The sequence below is a fragment of the Phallusia mammillata genome, chromosome 2 (genome assembly GCF_965637545.1).
Source record: "Phallusia mammillata chromosome 2, kaPhaMamm4.hap1.1, whole genome shotgun sequence".
Lineage (NCBI taxonomy): Eukaryota > Metazoa > Chordata > Ascidiacea > Phlebobranchia > Ascidiidae > Phallusia > Phallusia mammillata.
Genome location: NC_137253.1, coordinates 10,873,108 through 10,900,517, shown reverse-complemented (window position 1 = coordinate 10,900,517; position 27,410 = coordinate 10,873,108). Strand labels below are relative to the sequence as shown.

General features: G+C 38.0%; 2 protein-coding genes across 3 annotated transcripts; both read right to left on the bottom strand.

Moving 5' to 3' along the window:
* Window positions 1-66: 66 nt before the first annotated feature.
* Window positions 67-6,112, bottom strand: LOC145213539 (CD2 antigen cytoplasmic tail-binding protein 2-like). Its single transcript, XM_080081851.1, has 10 exons — window positions 5,826-6,112; window positions 5,684-5,719; window positions 3,658-3,748; window positions 3,253-3,422; window positions 2,738-2,821; window positions 2,064-2,229; window positions 1,474-1,619; window positions 1,255-1,402; window positions 750-838; window positions 67-406 (listed from the first exon to the last, which is right to left on the bottom strand). The coding sequence occupies exons 1-10, from the start codon at window positions 5,910-5,912 to the stop codon at window positions 296-298; spliced, it is 1,128 nt and encodes a 375-aa protein (XP_079937977.1). The 5' UTR covers window positions 5,913-6,112; the 3' UTR covers window positions 67-295.
* A 9,120-nt stretch (window positions 6,113-15,232) lies between these two features.
* Window positions 15,233-20,891, bottom strand: LOC145214316 (uncharacterized). 2 transcript variants are annotated; one of them, XM_080082823.1, is made up of 3 exons: window positions 20,158-20,891; window positions 16,834-17,506; window positions 15,233-16,318 (listed from the first exon to the last, which is right to left on the bottom strand). In XM_080082823.1, the coding sequence occupies exons 2-3, from the start codon at window positions 17,189-17,191 to the stop codon at window positions 15,729-15,731; spliced, it is 948 nt and encodes a 315-aa protein (XP_079938949.1). In that variant the 5' UTR covers window positions 17,192-17,506; window positions 20,158-20,891; the 3' UTR covers window positions 15,233-15,728. The 2 variants fall into 2 exon arrangements, with proteins under 2 accessions (XP_079938949.1, XP_079938948.1); XM_080082822.1 differs by having other exon boundaries at window positions 16,834-20,891.
* Window positions 20,892-27,410: the final 6,519 nt, after the last annotated feature.

Here is a 27,410-nt window from a genome sequence, read left to right as displayed (position 1 = left end):
GACTTATCTATTTCTGACAGTTCTGTTTCTTTCTTGCCATACTAGTCTCCTGTTTTGAACTTCACATACATGTGTGTAAATTTATTTAGTTTTTCACCTCAGGGTAGCAAAATTGGTTTTCAGAAAATGGTTAGGGAGATACAATCTTTAAAAAGCTGTTTTTTAAACTGTAACATGTTGCTGGGAAGTTTATTTGCTTCGAACCTCTATATCATATCTTTCCCTTGGCGACAAGACGCAACTGAGGAACATGAGAATGTTTCGACGGGAACTGCTGACGTCACAACCCATGACGTCATTCGTACAGATCAAAATCAATCCGTTTGGCGTCGTAGAAGGGAACATCACCCTCCGCGACTTTCCGTACTTTTACTTCTTTGTTGAAAAATCCCTCTTCTTTCCATTCCTAACATTGAAAAATGAGAAATTTACATTAGCCATATTACACTTGTCGCCAAGACGGTCGAGTGGCTTACAAGGTCTTAGGTTCTAATCCTACGTGTTTCAACGGACTAGCACAAAGCATGGAGGATAAAAATATAAACAAACAACAAACTTAAAGTCGGGGTAAACAGAGAGTAATTGATGGTATGATTTACAGCGATACTGGGGTGGGATAAGACATTGGATAGAATAGTACCAAGTCTTGTAGGTAATGTACTAAAAAAGGACAATTAATGGTTTGATTTAAAGCAACAAATGACAGTAGCCAAGCCTTGTAGGCAGTGCACTGTTAAAGCTGTACTTACAGCCATTTGTTGTGATGTGAAAGGACCGAAGGTTTCATCAGCATCCGCTTTCCATTTGTATTCCCACTTGACAGAGGCGTCGTCATTACCTGCGGAAAAAGTTATTCAAAATAACTTAAAAAGAAAATTTTAACTCAAGATCGCAAATTAGGAATATGTTTCAAGGCAGAGATAATTTCGTGAAAAACTGAAGAATATTTTACGCTTCTTATGATATTATCGACACTTAAGCCCTTAACAACGCAGTTGCTTGGTTTGACATTATGAGTCCTATTTTGTACAATAAAAGATTGTAGGACATATAAAAACATGTTAAAAGATGCTGCCTTGTTTCGTCTTTGTCAGTATCTCCATTATTACATTATAAGTTTGCATTGTCATGTAATGCCTTTCGTGTTTACAAACCTTACAATCCTACAAAAAACCTTACAAACCTACGAGACCTACATATTTTCTACTAGCGCTCACGTAAACCAAGTCACAAAAAGGTGAAACGAAATTGAACCGTTTGCTTTGTCGTCTTGTTCCGTTGGGGTTGCGGAGACTTTAGTTGGTTTGTTCAGTTCTGATGCGTCGATATCATCAGCAAATATATCCAAAGCATCGTCAGCATTAGCTCCTTCGGGGATGGACGCCAATTTTGAAACTTTTAACTGCAAAAAAGTAATTTTGTTGTTTAAAACACTCACAATTTAAAAACACTAAAGATCCTAATAACTTTTACCGAGTTAAGTTTATATTGAATTTTTTCGAATGTGTCAGAATAAATATCATAATGTCCAGCTCCAGCCATCTGATCTGCAAGTTCTGTAAGTTGAAGAAATCTTTCTTTTTTCTCCTTTTCATCGTTAAGTTCAGTGTCCTCGTCCACTGTAGTAAGAAAAGTTAATAAATGTTGTGAAGATTTGGCACACCTTAAATAGTATATGTTGTAATTTTATAAAGGCAGGATAGAAAAATCAATTTTGCCACAATGTAGAGTCTGGCAGTGTTTATCTAAAAGTTTAATTAATTGGAAAATAATTTATTTTTCTTATACATGCGCATAACACAAGAGATAAATGCAACACACAATTGGCTTAAATATTACATAATTGACTTCAATTTAACCACACAAATCAAATCATGTTTTACATAGGGTTAAATAGTTTCTCACGGTGACAACAACCTAAGATAAAGCTGTTGTGTTGCCTTTGCACAATTCATTGCTGTTTTAAACAAAATTCCCTGAAAGTTAAAGTAACAAAAAAACTCCATCCACGTTTGACTCCATAGTGCAACTTCACAACCCCGATTTTACACAATGACTCTTACTTGGTTTTTCAGTATCTTCATCCCCAGCTTCCAAATCATAAACTTTTTCTTTCTTCCATGATCTCTGTGCACCTTTTTTCTTTGTTTTTTCTTTTCCACCCAGTCGCCTTAAACCTCCACTCACGGTCTCACCCTTCTGAAGAAGCTGGACAATTTCCCCTAAAATCTAAAAATACAAAATTGTGCAAATTGATTCAATTCACCTCACCAACAATGGACAAAATTTAATGTGACAAATGATTTATGTTGGTTTCGTTAAACTCGTTCTTGTTTCTCGATTCAGAAGAGTCAGAGGAATCACACCTTTAAAGAGTAAAGTCTGCCTCGATTTTTTTCATTATTATTGAGGTTGAGTGTTTTTTGGCAACACTAACTTACAGTCCATTTTTATAACAAAACAGCAATACATTGTACAAGTACAACATAAAGGTTATGTTTTTAGTAAGAGATCAGTTTACTTAAGTTAAAAATATATTTTTGTCAGACACAACAATGCTAGTTTGTGTGGTATAACTGAAATTTTTCCCCTTAGAAATTGAAACAAGTATGAGGCTACAGCCTTATGTTAATACAAAGTTACATTAACACCTTAATAGTCATTAGTCAGTACACTGTGTTTTAATGGTGAGTATTTGTCAAAATGAGGTGAGGTATTTAAATGAACCATTTTGTACCTTGACTTCATCAAAGTCATCAGGGCCTTCGTCACCACTGCTCATTTCAACATCTTCAGATTTCTTAACCTTTTTGATTTTGACCTGCATTAAAAAAGAGTTAAATGACAATCCAATATGAATCGCACCTGAGATGAATATGATGGACACTTCACCATCAATAAATAGGTGGTACAAAAAAAACACATGGCACTGCATGCAACCGCATGGCATCGCATGTTATCACATTAAACAATTTTAATAGATTAAAATCATAATTTCCAGACTTTTGAAAGCTCTTATGGCTAAGGCTATTGGGTTGGGGTGAATGTTTTTTTAATATTTATAATGTAAGTTTTGCACAATTTGAAACTTCTGCGGGACGTAATAAGGTGGAAAATAGATTGAATGTGTTTGAAAGTTGTCCACATAAAAGACTTGGTTTTGCCTGAATTCATGTTAAACCGCATATTTATTGAAATGGCTGATTTGACCCAATCAATTTGGCACACCAAATATACATCGCTAGTTTTTACCCAGTCAATGTCATCCAACCAGTTGTCATGTATTTCTTTGTCTTTGTTAAAGTGATAGTGGCCAGTTTTATCAAAGTCTCCCTCTTCCATCTCTTCTTTAAGGTTGAAGGGAGTAATCCGTGGACCATCTTCATTCTCATATGGATCATCATTTTCTTCATCTTCAGCACCTAACAACATTTCAAAGTTCATTTAAAATCTTTGTAGCTTTTCAAGTAAATGGCTTATCCAAATGACCCAATACACTTTAGCAGTAAATCATGTCAAACAACAAATAATTATAAAACTTAAAAAATAAGACTGGTACATTACTATCAGTTATAACACATTTAACATAAAAAATAACTTAAGTTCCTTAGAAGTTACCATCCAGAAAATACAATAACCAAAACAAAGCACACAAACCTTCCACATCTTCTTCTGTTAATTTTTCAAATTGTTCCTTTTTTTCATCCCCATTCTCATCTTCTTCGTCACTGTCCAAACTGTGATCTTCCTAAAGAAGAAAATTATAAAACAGTTTCCAAAACACAATGCATCAGTTCAAAATGGGCCACAGAAGTAAAATAACATCGAAAAATAAACTAGAATAGTGGTTTTTCTATATATTGCCAGTTTAAATATACTACATCATATTTAACGATGTATCACATATACCATTTACTATATTCATAATGGATATATATTTGGCACCTACATTTCATTGGGTCCCTATCTTTTTCCTGGCACTTAATAACATAATTGTTTCTGCAAGCATAATCTAATGGGTGCCCACACATACGCATATGCGATTAGGTAACAGTAAAAATAGGGCACAATCATTGTTAGATATTTACCAATTTACTATGCACATTATTTGATCTACGCTTATGATTGTTTTTGCAAGCAAAAACGAATGGGTCCCCACACGCGCTTTGTGCGGATTTATGGTAAACAAACATCCTGGTTATTTTTACATTCTTAAGAAAAAACTTAACCAACTTTAGCCTTATTCTTTTTGCATCATTATTGTCATATAATTACAAACAACAGTAAACAAGAACAGGATAAAGACTTTCAATTTAATCTCATGCTTTGACCTTGATATTGTCGTTCAAGGTCAGCTTTTAAACACAATTTTCTAAAACTGAAAATGTGCTTGATAACTTAATAAAACGACATAGAATAGCTGCGCAAAAACAGCTGATTTCTAATCACCAACACGATTGTCTCGTAAAACATCCGTCCAGACGTCAAGCTGAGCACTCCCGCTGCATTCACCCGCTTTAATAGTAAACAATTGAATTACTCCCTTGAGAGTTGAAAGTGTGAGACTTATATCTGACTGACAGTGTACACATATTATGGGCTGTAAAAGTAACTATTTGGCCGATTAAGGCAAATTTTTAAATACGAAGCGAATAACCTACTGCAAACAATTGTTTAACATTTCAGCACATTAGGGCTTGTATTTCTGGCCTAAAACTTATTATTTTGGGGTTTAAGGGGTAAAATCCAATAAAAAGTTACAAAATTTATTAGAATAGCTTACATTGCACCAACCAACAAAGCATGAAACCCTCAGATTATGTAATTGGGTCAGTACAGCCGTTTTTATCTTTTTTGTTTTGGGGGCCTGTGGGTGAACCGCTGGGTCGTTTGGGGTCAAACTTCAGGAGGATCAAATTCGGAACAATAACTAACATCTGTGCAAATTTGAATAAATTTAAAGCACTCTTTTTTGACCAAACACATTTAACAAACCAACGTTAGACAGAAACGAATATTTTGGGGTTTAAGGGGTGAAAATGGGTAAATCTTTTTTCAAGGTACAAAATTCTTTGAAATACCTTATATTGCATCAAACAACAAAGCATATAACTCCTAAATAAAGTACTTTAGCCAGTATAGCCATTTTAAAAATTTCACGTTTTGGGGGGCTGTGGGTGAACCAAGGGATCAAACGGGGTCAAAATTCACATGGACCATCTTTACACCAATATCTGTAACGTGTGTAAATTTGAAAAAGTTTTAACCATTCTTTCTTGACCAAAACGTGGGAACAAATCCGCGTTAGAAAGAAAAAAAATATGGACAAAAACAATATGTGTCCCCTTCAGGGAAGGGGACCCATAATAAACAGCGTGCAATGTAACTAATCTTCCATAATCTAAATGATTGACGATTTAATATCCTTTAAGAATAGGTTAAAAAGCACTAAGTTGGTCAAACTAAAATTAGCCATTTTTGCAAGGTCTTCGGATCGTAGAGTGCAGAAAGAACTAACATAGTTACTACAACAGCTGTATAATTTAGTGTGCGTTATTTTTGTGACTTTGGGTAAAGGAAATCAATCTAAACATGACTTCCCTCAGTTCAGGTTAGGTAATACAATCTAATTTAATACGAAAAAAATCAAAATGGGTCAATCAAGCAGAAAAAGTTTACTTACTTTAAACCGTGATCCTGGTCCAGTTTTTTCATATTCCTGCCGATAATAAAAACACTTAAATCAATACAAAGTCAAAAATTTTGTATCTGACACGACGAAGAAAAGTGAGCACACTTAGACTCAAAATTAGAGAGGTGCAAACCTTGGACGACGAAGGCTGATCTTTAGGAGTATAACGACCGACCTTAGCAGTGATTGCTTCCTCATCAAAACGCACACGCTTTGACATGATTGCGGGGCGAAATTATAGAATAAATTTCAGAAAAAAAACGACGATCTACAAGCTTAAAACATTCGAACCTGGACGTTCAAAACCCAAAGTTGTTTTGTTCACAAATCACGATTCCCGCTGCCGTCACAAAACCACCATCTACCACAAATAGCCACAAACATAAAAAAGTCATTTTAGCAAAAAAGTGCACGCTGGAGCAAAAATAAGCATATTACATGAAGGTATAGGTATCAATATTAATAAGTTATATGTTTGTTTTGGTCATCTACCACCCTTACTCGGACAAATGTCAGTTAACGGCCGCGGGTTACGGTCAAATTCAACACGCTGACAAAATAATCGAAAGGCTACTTAAGTATTGCCTGATACGAAACGTATCTCCGACCTTTTCAAACGTTTTGTTTTCGACCACCTTTGTGGCGACAAAACCGTATTCAATTTACAATTCGATACCAGTTGCTACAAACAAGTGCTAAACGTTACTTAGAGTTTCGCGTAACTTGTTTTCCGGCGAAAAAAATCTGAAACTTCCTAAAAAATGGCAAAAAATAGCATAATAATCAAAGAGACCTGCATATGGTCAAAACCATTTTTACGACGGTGGTACACAAAACATAACATCCTAATTTTATCTCGACGCGGTGTAGCCCAAATAGGCGTATTTTCAAATTCACTTAACCCGGCTGCAGGACTTTTAAATAAATTAAGCTTGGTATAGCCCGGCGGCTCCAAAACTGAAGTCCACGGTCCCGTAGGGGAATATGGGCGGCAATTACAGCTTGAGATATTTTGTTTAAAAGCAAACACACAGTTGTTCCCGCGCAAGGTTTCATATATATAGTCGTTTTACTCTATTATCTGTAACCTTACAAACTTTCCGTGAGCCGTTGCAAAGCTTAAACAAACTAATCGAGGAAAAACAACTGCTGAATGTAGTAGTGGGAAATGCAAATATTAACTTTCCGTTGTTAAATACAGCTTTCGTTTTGCCGAGATATAAACTCTGTTGCAAGGTTGGCGTTGTTTGTGCGACGAAGGCTGACATGGACGATTTCTAATTTGACGATTTCCAATTCAAAACCGATAACAACCGCTCGTCTTTTGTATCGAGACTGTGATAAAATTAACGACGCACTATCACGTGCTTGGTACGTTAGTAAATGAACAAAACCACACTGTTTCGGGAAGAATTAACAACTCCAACAGCGAGCCTGGTGACTCCATCCTCGCTTCCATTTCCAGTAATTACGTAATCGACTCGAAGTTTCCTGAATTAGCAGCAGCACAAGCAGATTGATTCGGGCAAATCTGTGGCTCGTCCCTTCATTTGCGCCGACTGCCGTACGTACTTGTCGGGTGTCAAGGAAACCCATTGACTATACAAATCGCCGAGGACTGTCAATACGTTGGGAGTGCATGCCAACGCAGTATACATTTGCGGTATACAAGCTACGTTTATGAATGGGCAGATGGTTAAACAGTCGCAAAACAGTATCTAGTATTAAGAGTATAAAACTACAGGTTTTATTTAATTTTGGAAAAAATAACGACGTAATGGCAAAATTCTTCTGATAAAGTCAATAAAGTGAGAAAAAAGTTTACCAATTGATGTTTGCTGTTTAGTGTTGTAATGTATCCCGTCAGGGTGTCAAGTTTAAGTTTCACAGTCATGGAACGGACTTGACTTAAAAGTAACAAGTTAATTAACTTAACTTGTAGTTTGGATAAAACTGTTTTGCTGCAATAACGTTGTGATGTACAGTAAATAGGTTTCGGTTTGTGGAATCTTTGTATTTAGACATAATAAAAGTTATAGTCTGATGGTGGTGACAAACTGACCGACTTGTATTTAAGGGGCAAAGATGTTATGTAGCAAAACTATGCAGATTATTTCAGTTTATAAATTGAATCGTAGTTTGTATTCATCATACTTTGTGTTGAGAGAAATGTTTTTATGTGCATTTTTTACCGGAATGTTATCACAACAAAACCCATTGTAATAGCTCCTAGGGTCGAAGTTTGTCAATTAGTCACCTGTACCTATTTCAACTGTGCTTAGGTAATGTCGCTTCCAGCTCAGTGATCAAGCCGTTTCAATGAGGTGTAATTAGGTGCAAACAGGTTTAAATGACCACTTTTGTGCCCAATCAGGCCTACAGCAAAAGCTTTGAGTTTTGTGTGCAAGAAATGCATTCGTAGGTTTCTTAATGAGATTGATCCATAGGTTAATTTTGATTTGCAATCAAATGGTTTGTTCTCAACTGCTAATTGTGGCGCCATCGCTGTATACTGGTTTAAGTTTGCGTTAAAGACTGTTTTTGATTTTTATTCGAAAGCATTTAGGACATAGAAACTTGTAAGTTACGGTTTATTTGTGGTGAAGATATTAGTGCGTATAAATAAATCACAAAACTCAGTATTATACCTAATATAATCGTTTTAACTGTTTGAAGTAAAGCTCTCGTATCGTTATGTCGTAATAACCACACGCTATTTTGTCCCGTTATAAAGCGTGTCCTTTCACTTGAAAAATACTTGCGGTAAATCTGTTCAAACTTTAATAACTTGCGATCTTGCATTTTCTTTGTTTTGACTGGTGCTATGATTTTATGCTAACGGATATATAGAAAACCAAAACATAGGGTACGTATTGGGGTGTCATTTACTAGTGCAGTAAAGAATCATTGTAAGATTAAAATCCTGCATTTTTTGTGACTTTGCGATGTGATTGTAGACTTTCCATTGTATAGAGTCTAAATTTACATCTTTGTTAATTTAGTTCAGGTTAGCAATGCAGCAATAATAGGCGAGTAAATTTTCCTTTTTGTATTAAGCCGTCTAAAAAAAATTCACTTTGCACATCGGACTATGCGTAAACGGTGTATGTGCCCCAAGGCAAACACCAGGTACAAAAATACAAAGAAATCAGAGACTTGTTTACTTGGCAAACGATACAACCCTATTCACTCTACAACATTCAAATGGCAAAGAAAGGATTTCGCAAAGAAACGGTTTTCTCTGTTGGGTTTAGCACACAAACCAGCAGGATATAATCACCACCCAAAATTCAGCATTTCAGTTTTCTAACAGGCTTGCGCATGTTGACCATTGTGTTTATCGCAGACACCCTTGATTGCTTCACATGTCAATTTGACTGAGGGGAACGCTCGCCTGAACAAACCACATCATCACCTATAAATATAGTTAGTGACGTATTTGACAAACTACTTGACGTCTGCAAGGGAATGTTTGAAATACTGGTTCTCTTTCGCCATAACACGTCGGTTGAAGGCCCACTAGTGTACAGTGTATATAAACCAGAAAATCCATGCTAAGAAAACAGGACCCAATGGACCGTTTATCAAGTGATGTCCATTTTCCGCCTGGTTGGACAGTGCTCATAGCGTCCAAGCAACACCCCGAAGAGGCGATTGTTTTCAAAAGGACTTGTAATGTACTGGTAATAGCGCATCGTTAAGAGCCTGCTGAACACATACATCCGGGCAATTTAGATCAGGCCGGCGTTAAATCATGACCTAAAACAATTAGCTGGCCCATTGTGAGTTTTTTGTATACCTAGTCTCAATCACTGGTATCGCATTGTGACGAAACATTTGATTATTTTAACGACAATAGTTGTCATAACAAAGAGCAGACCGGCTCCTATTAACAACAGTCAATCGGTGATTTGTTTTGTCTTTGAACACAGGAGCACGTCCGAGACTGACTGTGACAATAGTGTTGTTTTTCCCCAACGTATACACGCTCTTATCAATAGAATTATGGTTAGGTAAAGCGTAAAGATGGGGTTTAACTAACAAGCAAGGCTTTAGTACGGTCTTTAGTCGTACAGGCCGCGCACCGACAGGCCTTTCGAGTTGCTGGGCATAGCAAATATTGGATCGCTTATTCATCTTGTTTTGTTGGCCGTTTTCGAAAACTCAAGGGCTCAGTGCATATTCAAGAAACGCCCTGGTTCTGTTTGCACTCTTGGAAGATCTATTTGTGAAAGGCCAGCATCTTGTACTGAGCATTTAGGGGATGGTAGAGAAATTATTTCAGGATTTGAAGTTTTCTGCACTGTCAAATTCAAATTGCAAAGGAGAATTATTTAATGGATTATTTTTATTTTGTTGCTAAAATTAAGTTGGATGGCGTGATTTTCAAACCTTATGTATTAGATTCGATGTACCTCGAATAAACACCTCGCTACAGTCTTGTCACATCATTAATGTGAGTGATATTTGCACTAGAAATTAATTTCTTGGCCGAAGACCTTACTTATAAATCGGACTGTACTTTGTGTACAGTTTCGATTTATCGATATCAAGTCGTGTTTCAGGAAAGCAACATATGTAAAACAAGGAATCAGTATGTTTGACTTGCAGTGTTAAGAGTTTAACGTCCAGTATAGTTAGTGTTCTTCCGATTTTTTTCAGTTTTTTGTTTAAAGTTTCAAATTGTATATATTATGCTTGTTGCTTTACCTGTACAGGGCAGATATAATTATGTCAGGGTTTACGGTACGCATATAAAACGTAACATAAAATTATGTTTGCTTACATGTGTTTTCGATCCCGAAATACAGAACTGCTTGCCTAGTGTCATGTCAGGCCAGTACTTTCGTTTTTGAAAAAAACTCATCTTTTTACGGTAGTTTGGGATTCAGCTTTTTGAAACGTCTTTATGTCAAACTTGTGCTGTTAAATTGACATCCAGTTATAAATTTATGTTTCCTAGGTATTGCTGTTTCTTATTAGTTGCCGGTTTTCTTTGTATCCGTGCCATGCTTGAAATTCTAAGTACGTTCTAACTGGTGAACAACTGACTTGTTTTGTCTATATTCAGTGTTGACGATAGATAGGTTTCGTTGGACAGTCCCTCTATCTTTAGATCTTGCTTTTTGCAGGTTTTTTAAATTTTCTCACAATTAAAGTGTGCAAATATTTAGAAACGTCGAAGCCAGAAAGTTTTACGTACAGCAAAGGGATACAGAATGTGAAGTTGGCATTTTAGTCAGTTCGCAAAATTATATGTACACAAGTCAGAATTAATAAGACACGAGGTTTGCCGGTTATTAAATTCAATAGTCAAATAACAGATATATGCCCATTATCTCAAAATGTATATTGCAAGGAAAAAGAAATGAAAATGTCCTTTGTCTTCACGCTGTTCATGGGTTTTAATGTTCCAACCTGTCGCAAAGTCTTTAGGTTTTTATCACAGAAAAGCCCCTTAAGCCATTTTATTGAAAGCTCTTTTTGTTTGCGCAAATCTTGAATCAAATGTCGGCAAAGTTACAGTCCAAAAAACAACACGCAAATCCACGGTAATAATTTGTTTTAACTTGTGTAGAATTAGATACCTAAATAGTATGGTAATGTTGTATTTAAAAATTTAAATTACTGTAAACATGTGGGCTGCTATCATATAGTTGCAAAAGAGCATCTTTTAGAGAACCGCAACCAAAAATGTAATTTTCCAAATCTCACAAGAAACAAAGGCCATTCATTTATGTACGTTTGAGGGAACAGTTGGAGTCTGTCTAAATCCCAAACTTAACAAAATAGCGTAGAAATATTTTGTCTTTCTTTAGTTTGTGTTCTGTGCGACTGCCAAAAAAACGACAGCGAATAGCAAATGTAAATAACCGTGAGTGGAGAAATGTCTTTGCATTGTCCATTGCGCCCATATATCTTCAAACAGATCTTCGTTGTTTGTTTACTCATGATAAGCGTAACTACAGGCAGACAAAGTAAACGCAAAGCACGTCGTATGTCACTTAGTTTCCAAAAATAGCCCTTAAGTGTTTTGAGGCTATGATAATCCAAGTTTGTCAAGTCTACGTATACTAATTTTGTACTAGCGAGAAAAGAGGTTAGTTAAAATTATCATGGATTATGAAACAATTTCGTTCCAGTTTTCACTTCACATTTTATGTATGAAAACAAAAGTGTATTGTTTTGTGTTGTCTCGCCTAAGCAGAATGGTAAATATCCGGCAGGCGGCGGTAAAGAGGTTGCTACTTCAACTACAGTTCTTCGATATTCTTCTGGTTAATAAAAAATGTCGCAAGTAGATCCAACTTAAACGTTTCTACAAACAAGTAATCACAGAAATTTTGTTGTGTGCTATTTGATTGTGACGTAATAAACACTTCCTCGCTTCGATGAGTCACATAGTTTCGTGGATTTTCCATATCTTGTTGTTAAATCACTTTTACGGCGCCGTTGGGATGTGGGTTTATGGCTTTAACAAACAATACGAATGTCTGGGAACTATTCCCGTCATGATCTCACCTTTTACTAAACCCTTTTCCACACATGACTAGCCTGTATGAATTGTACGTTATAGCATGACGTGGGCAAGTTCAGAGAAAATTTTTGACATCATTTCTACAATAAATCGATAATAGTTTTGCTGTAATATACGTTTAATGTTGACATTTTTTCCGATTTCATAGCGTGCTTCATCGGTTTATGTTTTGCGTTAAACCCAAAATAAAACTATGAAATCAGTGAGTCACTTAATTTGAATAGCCTGATAAGCATTACTTTAAAATCGTTTACCACTAAGCTTTTATAATTCGGCTTTGTTTAAATTTAATCAACAGATTTTTATTTTTACGATGCCTTATTCTTTGTATAGTATTAAACAGCACAAATGGTCTTCCCAGAAACCATTTCGATGTACAAACACGAAATTACAATCAAATCAGAAATTAAAACAATTTTAATTCATACTTTAAGAACACCCGTCAAATTTCCAGTAATAATTAATTTCATTTTTTCTTAACATCAATTAAGCACGTTAACAGTAAGCATCGCTGTCTGAAGGTTGCGGTGTAGTAGTTGGTTTTTGGAGTAAGCCCTTGGTTTTCGTACAAACAAACCTTATCCTCAACGTTAAGTTGTAAAATCAAACATTGCTTACTTAGCTCTGTTGTAACTCGCTTTTTTGTTGTTCGATAATGAATGCATGAATCATACTGCGCAAAAAACTATTTTAATTGATCAAAAAGGGTTTGTTATTTCGTCTAATACTAAATGTTTCCAGCCTTGAGGTTGCCCCATAATAAAAGTAACCGTAACCATAAAACCTAATCAGTTTGCACAAGGTTGGCCACAGTCGACATGTCGGAACACCCAGTTTCAACTTCAAAACGTCACGATTTTTAACTGAGTTTTTGTTCCCATTTCATCACCAACAAATTCGTGGTTTCAATTTCCAAACCTCACGTCTACTGCATGTGCGGTCCTCTGACCTTTAAGGCTAATTTGGCCGCTGGATAACCCACTTTTCCTAAACTGACACCTTTATTTCATGGGAAATCCGTAAGGACCACCGAGGAAGTAGGCAAACGTGTTCCAGGTGTGTTTTGTCTTGATGGGTTTTGACACGGATTATGACATCACAGTACCTTGTATTGTGACGCTATAAATCCAAAAAGTGCAACTGGGAATTGGTGACTACACAGTTCGCGGTAAACAGATGCTGGATTAGTGTTATTGGTTTGGCTTTAACGCGTTCAGTTGATTTTATTGATTAGTTTACCGTTTTGTCCTTGAGATAATACAATTTTCACAATAGGCCTACACCCTTGTACAAGATATAGTGGTTTGTCATTTGACGCTGCTTGAACAAGGACGTTCCTCCTACCTCCTCATATAATGGCATAATTGTACCGTTTTCGATTACTTTTGTGCTTATTCAAGACCGCGACTCAAACCAAGTGCTTGCACAGAATAAACAACGGTGTCAACGTGCTTTGCCATTACGTTATAATGTCTTCAGATAGCCATATTACTTGCTTTGCGTATATGAGCAGTTTACTGTAGGCATACGAACCTGTTTCGCCCGTTAAAATTGTGTGCTCGCAATGAACTGTTTGAAAAGCGCCTTTTGTGCTTTGGCAACGGCAAACACTGACCCCGAACAGTAATAGATCTGGTTATTACGTCACAGGGTTGTAAATTTGATGAAGGAAATTTTCAGGTGTACGTTGTAGACTTCTTGTTGTTCGGTTGACGGTGTAAGTGGTTTTACATTGCAGTAATTGTATCAACTTACTTCTTGTTAGAATGACTTTTACTCATTGTCAACACACATAACAATTGCACTTGTATGGGCTTAGAAGAAGTTTTGTACCTGTCACCTGTGTAGTGAAGATATTTTGCCATGCCTTTGCTGCTTACGTTTCGCTTACGTGTATATTAGGTTAGTGTAACGTCAACAACTAGTAACACGATTTTTTGGAGCAACACTACATTACTGTACTTTAGTAGTTGTGTGTGGGCTACCTCAGGTTGTTTTGGCTTTCAATTATTTTTAGACACAGAAGGAGTGGTTTATATTTGAAACACTCCAGTAGAAATGCCAAATGTTTTTGAAAGTACGTACGGTCGTAAAAAGGTAATTTTTTTATATTTGACTATTGTCTTGTCAATATTAACCTGATTTTAGTCAAGTTTTGTGCGTATAAACCTAGAACGTCAGTTAGTGGGCTAGGCCTATAGCAGTTATTTTCAGCCGGCATTTCGCGTAACACTATTGTTCCGTGAAAGATAGTCAGGTGTTCCGCACGAAATTGATTAGTTTAACTAGTGTTCCATGGAACACCGGTCGAAAATTAATGGTTTAGTAGTGAGCGTAAATAGCTTTTCTTTTATGAAAGTAATTCCACTATCACCAGTTTGAAAGTTTCATTGTGATTTGATTCATTTGTTGTATTAATAAAGGTTCTTTGCGTAATACTAAAAATGTAATTGTGTATGAGCCTGTTGTAACTATAATTACAATACAGTAGTTTAGCGTCATTATAAAATTTCGTTCGGTGTTCCGCAGGTATTTTTTAATGCATCCAGTCTTTCATGGCCTGAAATAGGTTAAAAAACACTGGGCTATAAATTTCTGCAACAACCGTAATAGGTATATAGCTGGGGAGCAAAAAAAACAAGTCATGCCTCTCAGTTCAGATTAAACGGTTTGGTTTTAATCGATTTTGTGAGTGATGAACTGAAGTACCTGTGTGCTTGCCTAGCGAATAAATTATTTATCAAAGTGAACGAACACAATAAGTTCAGGTATGGCAGGAAACGAGCGCTAGCGGGATTTTCTGATACAGGCACACGAACCAAAGTTTGTAAACCTTAATAAATTTGCATTTAAATTTTGGATTAGGTGTATCCAAGGAACTGACATTGTACCTTAAACAGAGCTATTGTAAACCATTCTTTTAGTCTCGTAAAGTATAAATTAAGAGTAGATTTAATATACTCTTTTATAGCCTTTGGTCCTGCTAACGGCAACTTCTTAAACAAGGTATTCGGCAGTTTATTGTAGTAAAAAGGCAAAGCGGTGTTTGACATAGGGAAGAACTTTACAAGAATCAGCAGTATAAAGTATATGCTCGCCACACATCTGCAGTGTCAGTGCGAGTTATGTACAAACGCTAAGATAAGCACATTGGTTCATTTAACTGTGTAAGCTTCCGTGGTGTATAGTGGTACATATGGCATAAGATTTTTGGTGAGACAATGGTCATAGTGATTTTTTTTGTGGTGTCGTTGTAAGAATGTAACTTTAGTGTCATAATTTTGGTCTGAAACAATATGTGGTACAAAAATCATTTCGAGAAATACCTGACTGATACACAAAAGCAATATCTGGTAATTTACCTGAACCAATTGATTCAAAACGAAAACGCACACATCAAAACAAAAACAAGTGCACAATGAAGAAAATAATTTCGAACACTAAATTATAATAAGTTACAAAAAAAAAACTGCTAATCGTGTCCCGCGGAATTCCTTTTTATTTCCACCGAATTCCGTAATTACTTCCGTCTACGTGCGTTGTCGTTAATTCGAGGTACGGTGCGCCGTGTACAACCACTCCGTTCCTTTGACATTTAACTATTGCGCGAGTGCGCTTTCGTCGGCATATGACAGCCATCTGGAGGTTTGGGAGTCGCCACGAGGCCAGAGTCGGTAGGTCCAAAGCGTGGCGGTTTTCCGTGGCGTTTTCCTCCGTCGCGGCGTTTCTGCGCGCCATTCCGGTTTTTGTTACATCAAACCGGTAACGTTTTATGGTGCTGGCTGAGCGAAGGCGTCCAGAACGGTTAAGGTCACCACCGGGAATGTATTCCAGCCAAAACTTTCCGCGCGCCACAATCAGAGGCACCGAACTTGCCGTTGATTCGCGCACAAGTATTGGAATAATCTCCACATCGCGTCGCTGGTAGTAGCCGTGGCGCGTACGGCTGCTACGAGGCTGTTGCCGTCGCGTAGCAACCGATCTATGCTCGAAGTTGACGTAGATCTTGGCTGATCGCAGGCGTAGACTGGATTCTGTGGAGCGTATAGATGAGGTGTCGTATGATACCACGTTTCGATTCCTGCCGTCTGCGCAGTAAACAAGCAACGATTAGATCTCAATTTCCTAGTTGCTCGCTGATAACGACTTGATCTGTTTTGAGCGACAACAGCTTCTGAGGTCAAATTTTGCGTTGATCAAACAAATATGGTTTAACCAAACGGATGTTTTAGAATAATCCGTCTCGAAATATAGCGATAAACGTGCACTGCGTGTGATAATGTCACGGCAAAATTAAAGTTTTGCCGTCGTGGAAGGTAAACAGCACTTAAGAGCTGATGACATTATGCTTTCGCTTCAGAGCACTTGAGCTATGCACAACTTGCCAACTGGACCAAATCCAATTTCTTATTTTACATTTCTTGCCAATGTTTCACTATACAATGGGTCAACAAGACAAAATAGTAAATATAAGCTTATACAATAAAAAAAAATTCTGTGGCAGTGAAAAAGTAAAAAAAATATATTTTGGTAAAATTTTTTTTTTAGCGATTTTAGAGTTTTTCTAGAATACAAAAACAAACAAAATCATTGTTCAACTCACCTCTTCTAACATAAGCCACAGGAGCAACAATGATCGTATCTCCATAGGATGCAGGAAAGGAGTAAGCTGGAACGCTGAGCAACGTGCTATTTTCCATTTCAGTAACTTGTAATCTTCGCCGTCCTGCAGCACGCTTTGAATGTTTCTTGCTTCCTAGTTCCCCAACCCCGACTGTGCGTTGCATTTCTTGTGATGCAAAACTAAGTGAACTTTCTGCATTGTCTTTTAATGAAGGCAATCCGGCATCTACTTTATGGTTGGGCTTCGGAGATCGGATTCGGCCGGTTTCGGAGACTCGAATCCCCGCCAAAGTCAAGGCCAGGAGGCAAAGAGAGCGCATTGATAGTTCCGCCATCATCAATCCTGTCTAAACTGATTCTGATCTTGCGTAAACACACGAAATGGCTTGGTGCTGGAAAACAAGGCGACCGATTGATTCTCGTCGACCCAAACAAATCAAAGTCAAGTCTTCTTCCGGGCGCTTTGAGATGTGATTATCCTACTGCTTGGCTCTCAAATGCAACCTCCACGAAGCTTGCTTCTTCTTTATATAATCCCTGCAGGCCTTGGCACGGTGCATGAACTGTGTCGCTGCCCCTTTTTCCCTAGAGCCAGTGCTATATTGTCAGGATAAACCTAACAACTGCGTATCTGGGAACACCTATATCGTTAGCTGTGAAGATAAATGAGCAAAGTCGTTAGTCGGCTCCGCCAAACCCGAAATAACGTTGATCACAAAGGAAAAGCCATTACTGTGATTTGACTCATGACGTGCATAAAGCTTCCATTACGTAATGACTTAAAACAATGCATTCTGTGTCGGGCGTCGCTGGTGATCCGGATTAGAGGATAGCGACTCATTTCTGAAACTCCGATTAACACTTTTTTCCCGGGAATTTTGACACTTCTACAGATTTCGGTGAATTTACACCAAAAGTACAATAGCGCCGCGACTTCGGCAGGAAATGTAGAATTTTTGACAATTTAAAATACATAAAGATTACACGACAGAACGAAAAAAATGCAATCTATTTGCATCTCTAGAATGCAATCTTTTATCATTTCTCTTTAGGTGCAACTTCTATTTTTAATGGCTCATTAGATACCGCTTTAGATATTTACCGGCTAAACAAAAATATCCTATTTGCAACAAACGTGATTTGTTTACCGGAGAAACATTACTCGGGAAAATATTTTTATGGATAATTTGAACTTTTCTTCAACAAGCGGGAACGAGTTGAGAGGCGCGTTTTATGGAGATAAACCGCCAACCGATCGCGAAGAAATACGTTTGTTGTCTAAACTTGTTTTTCACATTCTTAGTAATCGTCTAATTGTGAGGCAAATCCCTTGACGCAAATTATATCGTCATGCCTCACTAAGCAAAATAATTTGTTTTTTGGGCCATTTTTGTTTTTTGTTAAAAAGTACGATATTTTTGGTTTAGAATTTTTTTGTATTTTGGGAATTTTCGACTTTCTCTATAAAGTTATAGATGACTGAGATAAAACGCCGCAATTTGTTTTTAAAATTAACGAAACGGTTTTAAAGAAAGACCAAGATAATACAATTTACGAGTTTAAAAAAATTATAATTGTATATTATTGTGCGTTCATTTAAATGAAATGCTGTTGATCTTTTTGAACTCACGTTGTGTTCGTTACACCCAATAACGAACGGACCTGGTGTTTCACGCGAAAGTATTGTCAAAGGTGGTTTGCGCTGTAAACCATAGAGCTAACACGTGTACGAATGAGATCATCGTGTTTTGGGCCTCACTGTATCCGTTTCAACCCGCGAGATAAGTTCTTGTTTGTCCTACACAGAAAAAGCGACTATTAAACCTTTCTTTTGTCCTCGACTTGTTTATGTAATTATCCACAAAGCTTTAAGCTGGTGTGTTCCTATACGAAAGCTTTTTAAATTGTTCAAGTTGGTTTTCTCCCAGATTTTTAGCTTAAAACTTTGCGCTGTCAGATCTTGATATTCGAAACATCGTTTTTAACTCTAAATTTTTTTACTTTTTTTGATTTGCGTTCTAATGGTTTTGTGTCAGATTTACGAATTCATCTATGTCACAAAACAACCGTTTTTAATGGTTTTTGCCCTCCCCGCCGCCCGAAAAAAAATTGAATCTTACTTAAATTGGCTTTAATCTGGTTTAACTATGAATTGTAATACTTCAATAAAAACACTGCAAAAACTAAAACAACAATATTTAAAAAAATCTACATTAATAAATCATATTAATTTTTTATACTTTCTGCCAAGTGGCAACTAAACCAAGAAAAGACATCAGTTCTTCGGATGCAAGAGTTCAAGGCACAGCCAAAATACCGACAACGTACCCATTACAAGTCGCGCATTTCTTAACTGAACTCTTACCGTTCGGAAAAATGCCGTTGCTGACAGCGGCTGACCTCTCCACTCACTTTCTCACATATTTTATGAGTTTACCAAATCCAAGTCGCACGTCCCCCGAACGCAGACGTCGCCACGAAACGTCGGAAAGTGACCCAAAATATAACAAACTACCTTTCAGCGCTCACTCCAACCTTGCACGATTGCCCAATGACCGGATTACCACTGAAAACAACGACTTGGAAGGCCTTAAAAAGCGGGCTCATTGACAAGTGGCTTTCCATCAGTAAAGAGTCAAATTTCCCCACTGTCTCCAACCTTGTGGCGTCAAAAAATTTGGCGACTGTTGGCGGCCAAACATATTTGCGGCGCGAAATGCCATTGCGCGAAGTCCGAGAATACTTCCCGAAAAAATATTTTGCCCAAAAATAGCCGCGCCAACTGGAGCGGGACCGTGCGAACCGCTGGGTGAACTCACCCCTCAAGTGACAACGGATAGGTGTCATCGAGTTGCTGGGTGAGGGACATGGGCGTTACCCCCGGGGTTTACGACCCATGACCCTTCTTCCGACCCACGCCCCTTGTTGCTCTCTGAGAATTGTGAAGTTATTTTTGTCTTGCATGCCATTTCTCCTTTACGCAATACTAGGGGCTTGATTTATGGGATTACACTTAGTGGGTGTGTATAAGTCGTTTGGCACTTGATTCTTAAGAACAAGTTTTTCGATTTTCTTAGGCATTGGTTTCATATAACATGGAAAACAAAATAGTTCATCACACATAAATTCTTGTGTTGAAATGACAATAGTCAGTTATTGGTATATTAGTCCATTACATGCGTAAATAACAACAAAATAAAATATCAAATTTGCAGTCACATATAATTAAACTCATGCAAACTTTGTTAAATTTTCAACATTTGTCTGTAAAATAACGTGAAAATAATTCTATTTACTATATTACCGCTTAATTGACGTCATAACATCACTTTTTACGTCTTGACGCACTTCTTGACTGCATGAAACCTAAGAACCAAAAGCGTATTCACTTCCATCCAAAGTTCCGAGTTCTACAAAAATTGGATTTGTCGTTTTGGAAGTTTCTCAAAATACCGCTCAAGTTTTTTCTCCGGGTTGATCGGTTGTACTCAAAACTGGTTCCAGCCACCGTAAAATTGGTCTTTCACTAATCTGACTTTACAAACGACAGTTGAACAGCGTTTCTGGTTTACCAAACTGCCAATTGGGGGGATGCTCGTCAAATTTGCTTCCAAAGTTCACTTGCGTGAAATCAACCAGATAATTGCAAAACCCAAAAGCTGAACAAAGCGCCATTAAGCAACCCTTTAACCTCTCACCAATGTATGTGTATGTGTGGCTTCGGTCTCAATATTCGCGGTTCATATCGTAATTAGCGCGACGCTGCCATTAGAGGCCTGGCAAAATTTGTTATGCAACCTGTGACAAAGATAATTTATCTTTCGACAAAGCGCCCTCTTAGAACGCCGCTTCCGTCTCCAATATTTCCTGCCTCGCGATCTTTCTTCCGCGAAGAGGACCTTTGCGGAATTCATTAAGCGACAACTGATGGCGCACTGCGTCCGGCGCCGATATCATGTGGCGCATCGTCGAGGCGCCGCGCGTACAATGACCCGGTTTGTCGCTTTGCGTCGTTGATCAATGGACCTCATCAGATTTAGATCTCATCCCCGGAGCAGAATAAAGATGCTTGTATATCCGGTCTGCACGCGCGCGCCTGTTTGGAGGCTAAACATCGCGCGTCTTATCGCATTCGGACGCGGTATGATCATCCGTAAACAGATTTACGCCGCTCAGGCTCGAGCCGGTGTCGTATTACGTCAGCGCCTGCATATGTCACGTCACAAAGGATCTTCATTGTTGGCAGGAACCGTCAAAATCTTTACAGCAGAACCCGTAAATCGACGGTGACATTTCAGCATGCACATGACGACATTTCAATGAACTTCCCACGCGGATGTGTGGCGAAGAGGGAATGGCATAGGGATGTTGTGGAAAGGCTCGTGACCCCTATACATAAACATATAAACAAATGTAATGTTGTAGTACCTGTACTCGGCTGACCTGAGAGGGCGTATACGAATCCGGCTTGAGCGTGTCCACAAATTACAAACCAATGGTATGCGGCAAGTTTGGTCTTGCTGTCAGTTCTGTTTGTGTGTGTTTAATTAACTAAGATCGGGTGTTGTGGCAGTTGGCCTATATGGCCCTTAGACTAGTCAAGTAGGTATTTGGTTTGGTTTTCAATAAATTGGAGGAGCAACTAGGCTTGATATTTATAAACGCTCAAATTGAGTTACGTCTTTTTATCTGCATGTACTTTGCTCTTGTACTGCTTTCTGGGAAACTGTACATTTCGTGTTAAGCAATTCTATGAACAGTGTATGCTTATAGTGGTCGCGTAAGAATGTTTTCGTTTGGTTTATTATTAGTGCTTCAATAATATAGTATTAGTAACATAGTATACACCATTACTACTATACTATATTCATTTGGACTACCCGACTTCGCTCCAGATGCAACAGCAGTGCCTTCGGTTGTGTTATTTAACGAAGGTAGTCAACATAAAAATCGTAAGTCTCCTAGTTAATAGTGCGAAAGCCATCGTCACAGTATTTCCGAGTATCGTTTTATTCTGTGAGTCAATTATCGAGTCTAAAGTATTTAACAAAATATTTTAGATATGTCCGTTCACAAATCTTTTGCTGGTTGTTAACTGGAATTTACAGTTTTATTTGCTCAGCTGGTATTTAAATATGTAATTCGGTAGTGGGCGCTAAAGTTCTGCTGACTGATTGCATGTATTTTTTGCTGAGTAAATCATTGTGTGACTTGTAATACTACAGGCGTGAACGGCAGTAGTTTTGCTAAAATCCGCGTTCGTTAAAAATAAATTTTAGCTTAAAAACGTGTTAATGGTCTTTACATCGTGCAAAGAGATATGTAGCATTGATTAGTTAAGGACAACAAATATACCTTTTACAGTTATTTTTTTAAAAGTTTGAAACCCGGATTTGAGTTCTTGTCCTCTCTGGTGCTTGAAAAACTTGGCATGTTGTATTGTGGTCATAATTTATAAAATGAGACATTAACATAATTCCTCTGATTTTTATTTTTAACGATAATTATCTTCTCCTAAATAAAATTTGTCTAAAGCAACTCGAAAGGAGCCAAAGTCATTGTTTTTACAGCAAAAATGCCCGAACAACCCCAAAGTAGGTGGATTTAAGTGGTCTCTATTGGGGCTTTATGGTGCAACTAACGACGACTGTTTGTTTGGTTTATCACAAAATGTAGATCAAAAGCAGGTTGACGCAAAGCCTGTAGCGTAGTTCTAAGGTATGTTTGGAGTAAATGTAAGTGTTTTGGTCCTAAAAAGACATCTTTACAAGATTTATATCCCAGGCTAAATAACACACAATTTACAGTAATTGGTGGTAGTATTATGGCAACTTACAATTACCATACAGACCTGTAAAGTTGTTTATATTCTTTGCTTTATGTGGGATGTCCCCTACGATGGACTCGGCCAGGCCAACGGGAGAGGATGCAGCCGGTGCGCCGCACTAGGGCCTATAATAGTCTGAGGGGCCCATAATTATCGTCCGTCTAACCCATTTTTCCAAAGCGATCACCCACGTAAGCGCAAAATATAAAGCGTGGCGTCATCAACGTTTATAACTCCTAGTTTAGTGCATTGGTGCTTGAATGAGATCATAGAGTAAACAGTTTTTAACGCAAGTTCCGGACAATTTCAACATCTTTTGCGATGGACACGATCAGGGTTTTTTTAAGGTTTGGTTTGGGTGACCGCTAAGTAGTTTTAAGAGACCGCAAGTGTTCATTTAAATACCAAAAAATAGCCATATTTGCAAAAAATAGCCATAAGTCCAAATTTTGGGAAACCGCTGGAGAAATTTTGGGGACCGTTTCGGTCCCCCAAAACACCTTAAAAAAACACTGGACACGATCCCAAAATAAGTTTTTGATCAAGATTTATTTTGCAGATCAGTGCGGTGGCAGAGTAGGCCTACGTTTTAATGGAGGAACGTACCTACGTACCGTATTTAATGATGATTTTGGCTGCGTACCGTATTTTTATTTTGTCTCTTATATGACGTGGCCTATCTAGTTCTGACTAATGTTCGAGTAGGGGCCCAGAAAACGTCTTGCACCACACGATTCTCCTCTCCAGGGCCATGAACTCGGCACCTTGTCGCTAGTGTAGAAGCTTAAGAAACATAACTAAGACCGGATCCAGCAAACCGGTGCTCGGACGGTGTCAACCCTTTTGAGCACACATTTTAACACACTACCGTATGGGACAAGTACTGACACATTTTAGGAGCTCTGAAATCGACACCGTTGTGTTGGCTCCCAACCATTAGCGCAATAGCTAGCTCATGTCAGACGCAAACAGGCTTTAACTAGACTAACATACAGCAGTTTTTAGAAGGCACTTTCCAAAAACGGATTTTCCACTAGGCACCACATACATTCAGATTGAAATCAGAAAATCCAATCTACAAAACAACAAAAAATACCAATTTCAACTTAAAAGAGGAGTGAAACAAGTACTGGAAAGAAGGCATCTCAAAGGAGAGTGATCAAATTTTTGACCCAACCGCCCCTTTGCCAGGTCTTGAGTCTGCTTCCCGATATTTGCAGCAAATCGCCTCAGATCGCAACATTGTCGTACAGCCTACAGGCTAGACTACACAAATAGGAAACAGTTTCAAATCCTTACTGTCAGTATTGTGAGGACAAGATATAACACCATACGACATATTGTATTGTGTTGTATAAATTTTGTAACCGGACATGAAAATGGTACCTTAGTACAGAAACACTACACTAGTGCCACAGAATATATATGTGGGATGTTTTTTTTATTGACTGCCAAACGTTAGCGCCGTGTTTGCGTCATTGTCTAAACAGCGGCAGCAAAGGACGCGTGCACTGTATTTAATTACTTAACAGCCTGTAGATACCAGTATCAAACGACGACTGTGACGTCACATTTCCGCAATTGTTTAATTGCTAAAGGCAGCCATTCTCGACAGGTCCAGTTACGAACAAGTCGGCTTGTCAGATTATAGTGTTATTTTTGCGTTTGTTTGTCACAGGTGCAATTTGATAGCCTAGCTTTTTGTAGTTGTGATTGTGTGCCTCGCTTTCGGGTGAACGCTCCGATTTTGAACTGGTTACGTTGCCGAAGGTTGGATTAAGTAAGAGATGTACTGCACTATGAAACATAACTGGCAATCTATTTATATTTTGAGGAACTGCGTTGGTTGTGAACAGCTGGATGTTGTCAAAGCAAAGTTACAGTTCTTAAGCCGTGTTGTTTGGATCATTTAGTTTGGCACAGTCGTAAAACGCCTAATTAATTGTATCCAACAGTTTTAGCCGTGTTACCATATTGCAATGTTTTGTACCATGTGTGCACCAAGTTCAATAAGGATGACCCTATATTTTAGAGCAGTTTTGCGCTTTGCACAACTGTTAGAGCTACTGATTTTACGTTTATATATCCCGGAGAAGTCATAGTTTTTTGTGAATTGCTTCCACGTCAAACGGGGATGCCCTGCTAGGGGCAAAGACGGTCGAATGAATGGATACAGGCTGTCATCAGGGCGGTTGAACGCCTGTTTGGCTCATGCAACTGGGTAGTCTTGTAACGGTTGTTTAAACGCTGTTTACCAGAGGCCATCAATCTTTTTTATGAACTTCTTCACTATACAGTAAATGTGTGTTACAAGCAAGAAACAGGCAGTCAGGTACTAGCAAATGGTTTACACCGGTTTAATTGTGGCATCTCTGTTATACGTAGGCTATAGTGTTCACCCCCGCAATGTAACAGGTGCGTACGATACCTCAGAATCTCACAACAGTATTTGATGTTATGTGTCCGTGTGTACTATGGTGATAAAAAACGAAAAGAATAAACCGAAACCCTTGCCACGCAGATAATAATGTGTCTAAATATTACAGCATCTGTAAAAGAGTATTGGAGGGAGTTCTTATATATTGCACATAAGATACTTTTTTATTTTCGGCTGCAGTCATTATGTTGTTTGCAGTGTCGGGCCCCTGTCAGCAGTACAATATGTCCGGATGCAATTTATCACTTGAAATATTTTAATTTTTACACAAATAATTGCATTTGTTGTCCCAATTTGTAGCCAAACAAGCCGCATATTATATCAAATGAAGAATTGTTGCCGTTTTTTTGGGGAGGGGGGGGGGGATTATATAGCCTTAGACGCACAAGCTTTTGAAAGGGCGGGTTTTATTTAATTATAATTACGTAACGTGGATCGGTGTGAAATGGTATGTTCAATCTGTCCCTGTCTGCAAATTAAATTACATGTCGTATTGAAATGCGTTTGATTCGTTTATGTACAGGAAATTTAGTTTCATCCAATAGGAAAATTACACGGTCTTGTTACGTTTATCTGTTTGGGTAAACTGTTTTAAGTGAATTCATTTTAACAACTAAATCGTTTTGGAACACTATATACGGATTTGTTCATAAATTTAACTCAAGTGTATATGAACGGATGTAACTGATGTGGCTTTGTATCACTGATGATGGCGTGAGCATTTGCCGAAACGTTTGAAATATATAGCATGTCGCTTTCTATTTGGGCCGTTATTTTCACCATTAAAATCGTTTTGATTTTGAAATCCTAGCCATAAAGCATGTCAGGAAGAAACGCTTAAAACGAGTAAAATGTGTCAGTCGTATATAGCAACTTAACAACTAACAGAAACCAATGCCGCTTTTGTTTCAATTTAGTCACAATGGTCGTTGCGTCATAGATGTTGGTGACCTCACACTGTCAACAACGTGTCATTTTATTCCTTATTTTTAACCGTAAACACCGCGTCTGCGTCTATCACTCTATGGGGCAAAATTTCTTCTTTGTCCAACACTGCCAATTACGGAGCTATAGCCCCAAGCGGTAAACGTTAACGTTTTTGCAGCGAAATTTGCCAACGCCCAGAGAACCCGACAACGATTGCTACTAGGAAGCTATGAGATTGGCAACCACTAAACCAGTTTCCGTGCGCGGAAGTTAATTGAAACGCAGTTAGAAACTTATATTATGCTTTGATGAGTTTATTACTGTGTATACAGGAAATTTTGTGTCGCAGAGTTGAAAAGTGGTCGTTAAAGCATAGTTATTATAAGTGTATACAAGCCAGTTAAGTCATGTTTTTTTGAAACATTGTGGTAATGATTTTGTGTCAGTGAGTCTTTTTAAGGTAGGTTTTGTTATTACTTTATCGGTTGTCCGTTGATTTCGTCCTATATCTTTATATTTGCGACCCCAGTTTAATATATAATTAAGCTGTGTTGCCTTCGGAATGGAGTTATGCAACTATGACAACTGGTCACAAAGCGTGCAGTTCTTGGGCCTCTCTGTGAACAGTTCATCTTCATTTTCCAAGCAGATATTTTCAACAGTAAGAAGCCGTTTTGTGTACGCCTCAGCGACTATGCTGTTATGTCATGTTTTGGTAGTTGTGTGCTCAGGCAATTTGAAGAGGCACGGTTGTACGGCAACGTACTTTTCAATGTATTAACAAACCTTTCATTTTGTCCGGTTTTATTGCACAAAATTAAAGGTTTAGTTTTTATGCGGGAAATTTAGAAAACAATCTGGTGTTTTTACCATTCCCTACTGTATATTAACATGTTTAGGTAAAAACAATATCATATAGTATAACCATAATAAATTCGGGCTAAAACTTTATACCTTAACAAGTACGTGGCCCTGATAACTTTCCTACTCGTACGTTACGGAAATAAATCGTGTGTTTTCGGTCTTGGATTCACGGCATTGCTGGCTCCAGTGTTTGTGACATGCTTGGACGTATAGACGGACGCTGTCCAGAATTTCATTAGGGCGTTTGAAACGGTATGCCGGTCCGTATGTGTTTTTCTCCAACGAAAATACACCACATTTAGCCACAGCACTTGGAGTCTTGGACTGAGGTTTTTGGAAAACTTTGCTTGGGCGTAGTAAAGTGACTCCTAAACCTTTACTCAGTGAACTAAATTTTGTCAAAATTTGTTTGTGGCCCATCACGTGCTTCCAAATTTTGAAAATATTCACAATTGCCCGGCCAAAAGTGATCATAAAAGCCTATTTTTATCACATACATTAA

Bases quoted from the DNA above. Each gene is read 5' to 3' on its own strand.
- LOC145213539 (XM_080081851.1), bottom strand. From the start codon at position 5,912: ATGTCAAAGCGTGTGCGTTTTGATGAGGAAGCAATCACTGCTAAGGTC. The intron at 3,749-5,683 runs GTAAGTAAACTT...TTTCTTCTTTAG, and splicing joins GACCAGGATCACGGTTTAAA to GAAGATCACAGTTTGGACAG. The intron at 1,403-1,473 runs GTAAAAGTTATT...ACTTTTTTGCAG, and splicing joins TTCAATATAAACTTAACTCG to TTAAAAGTTTCAAAATTGGC.
- LOC145214316 (XM_080082822.1), bottom strand. From the start codon at position 17,191: ATGATGGCGGAACTATCAATGCGCTCTCTTTGCCTCCTGGCCTTGACT. The intron at 16,319-16,833 runs GTGAGTTGAACA...TTTACTGCGCAG, and splicing joins TGTGGCTTATGTTAGAAGAG to ACGGCAGGAATCGAAACGTG.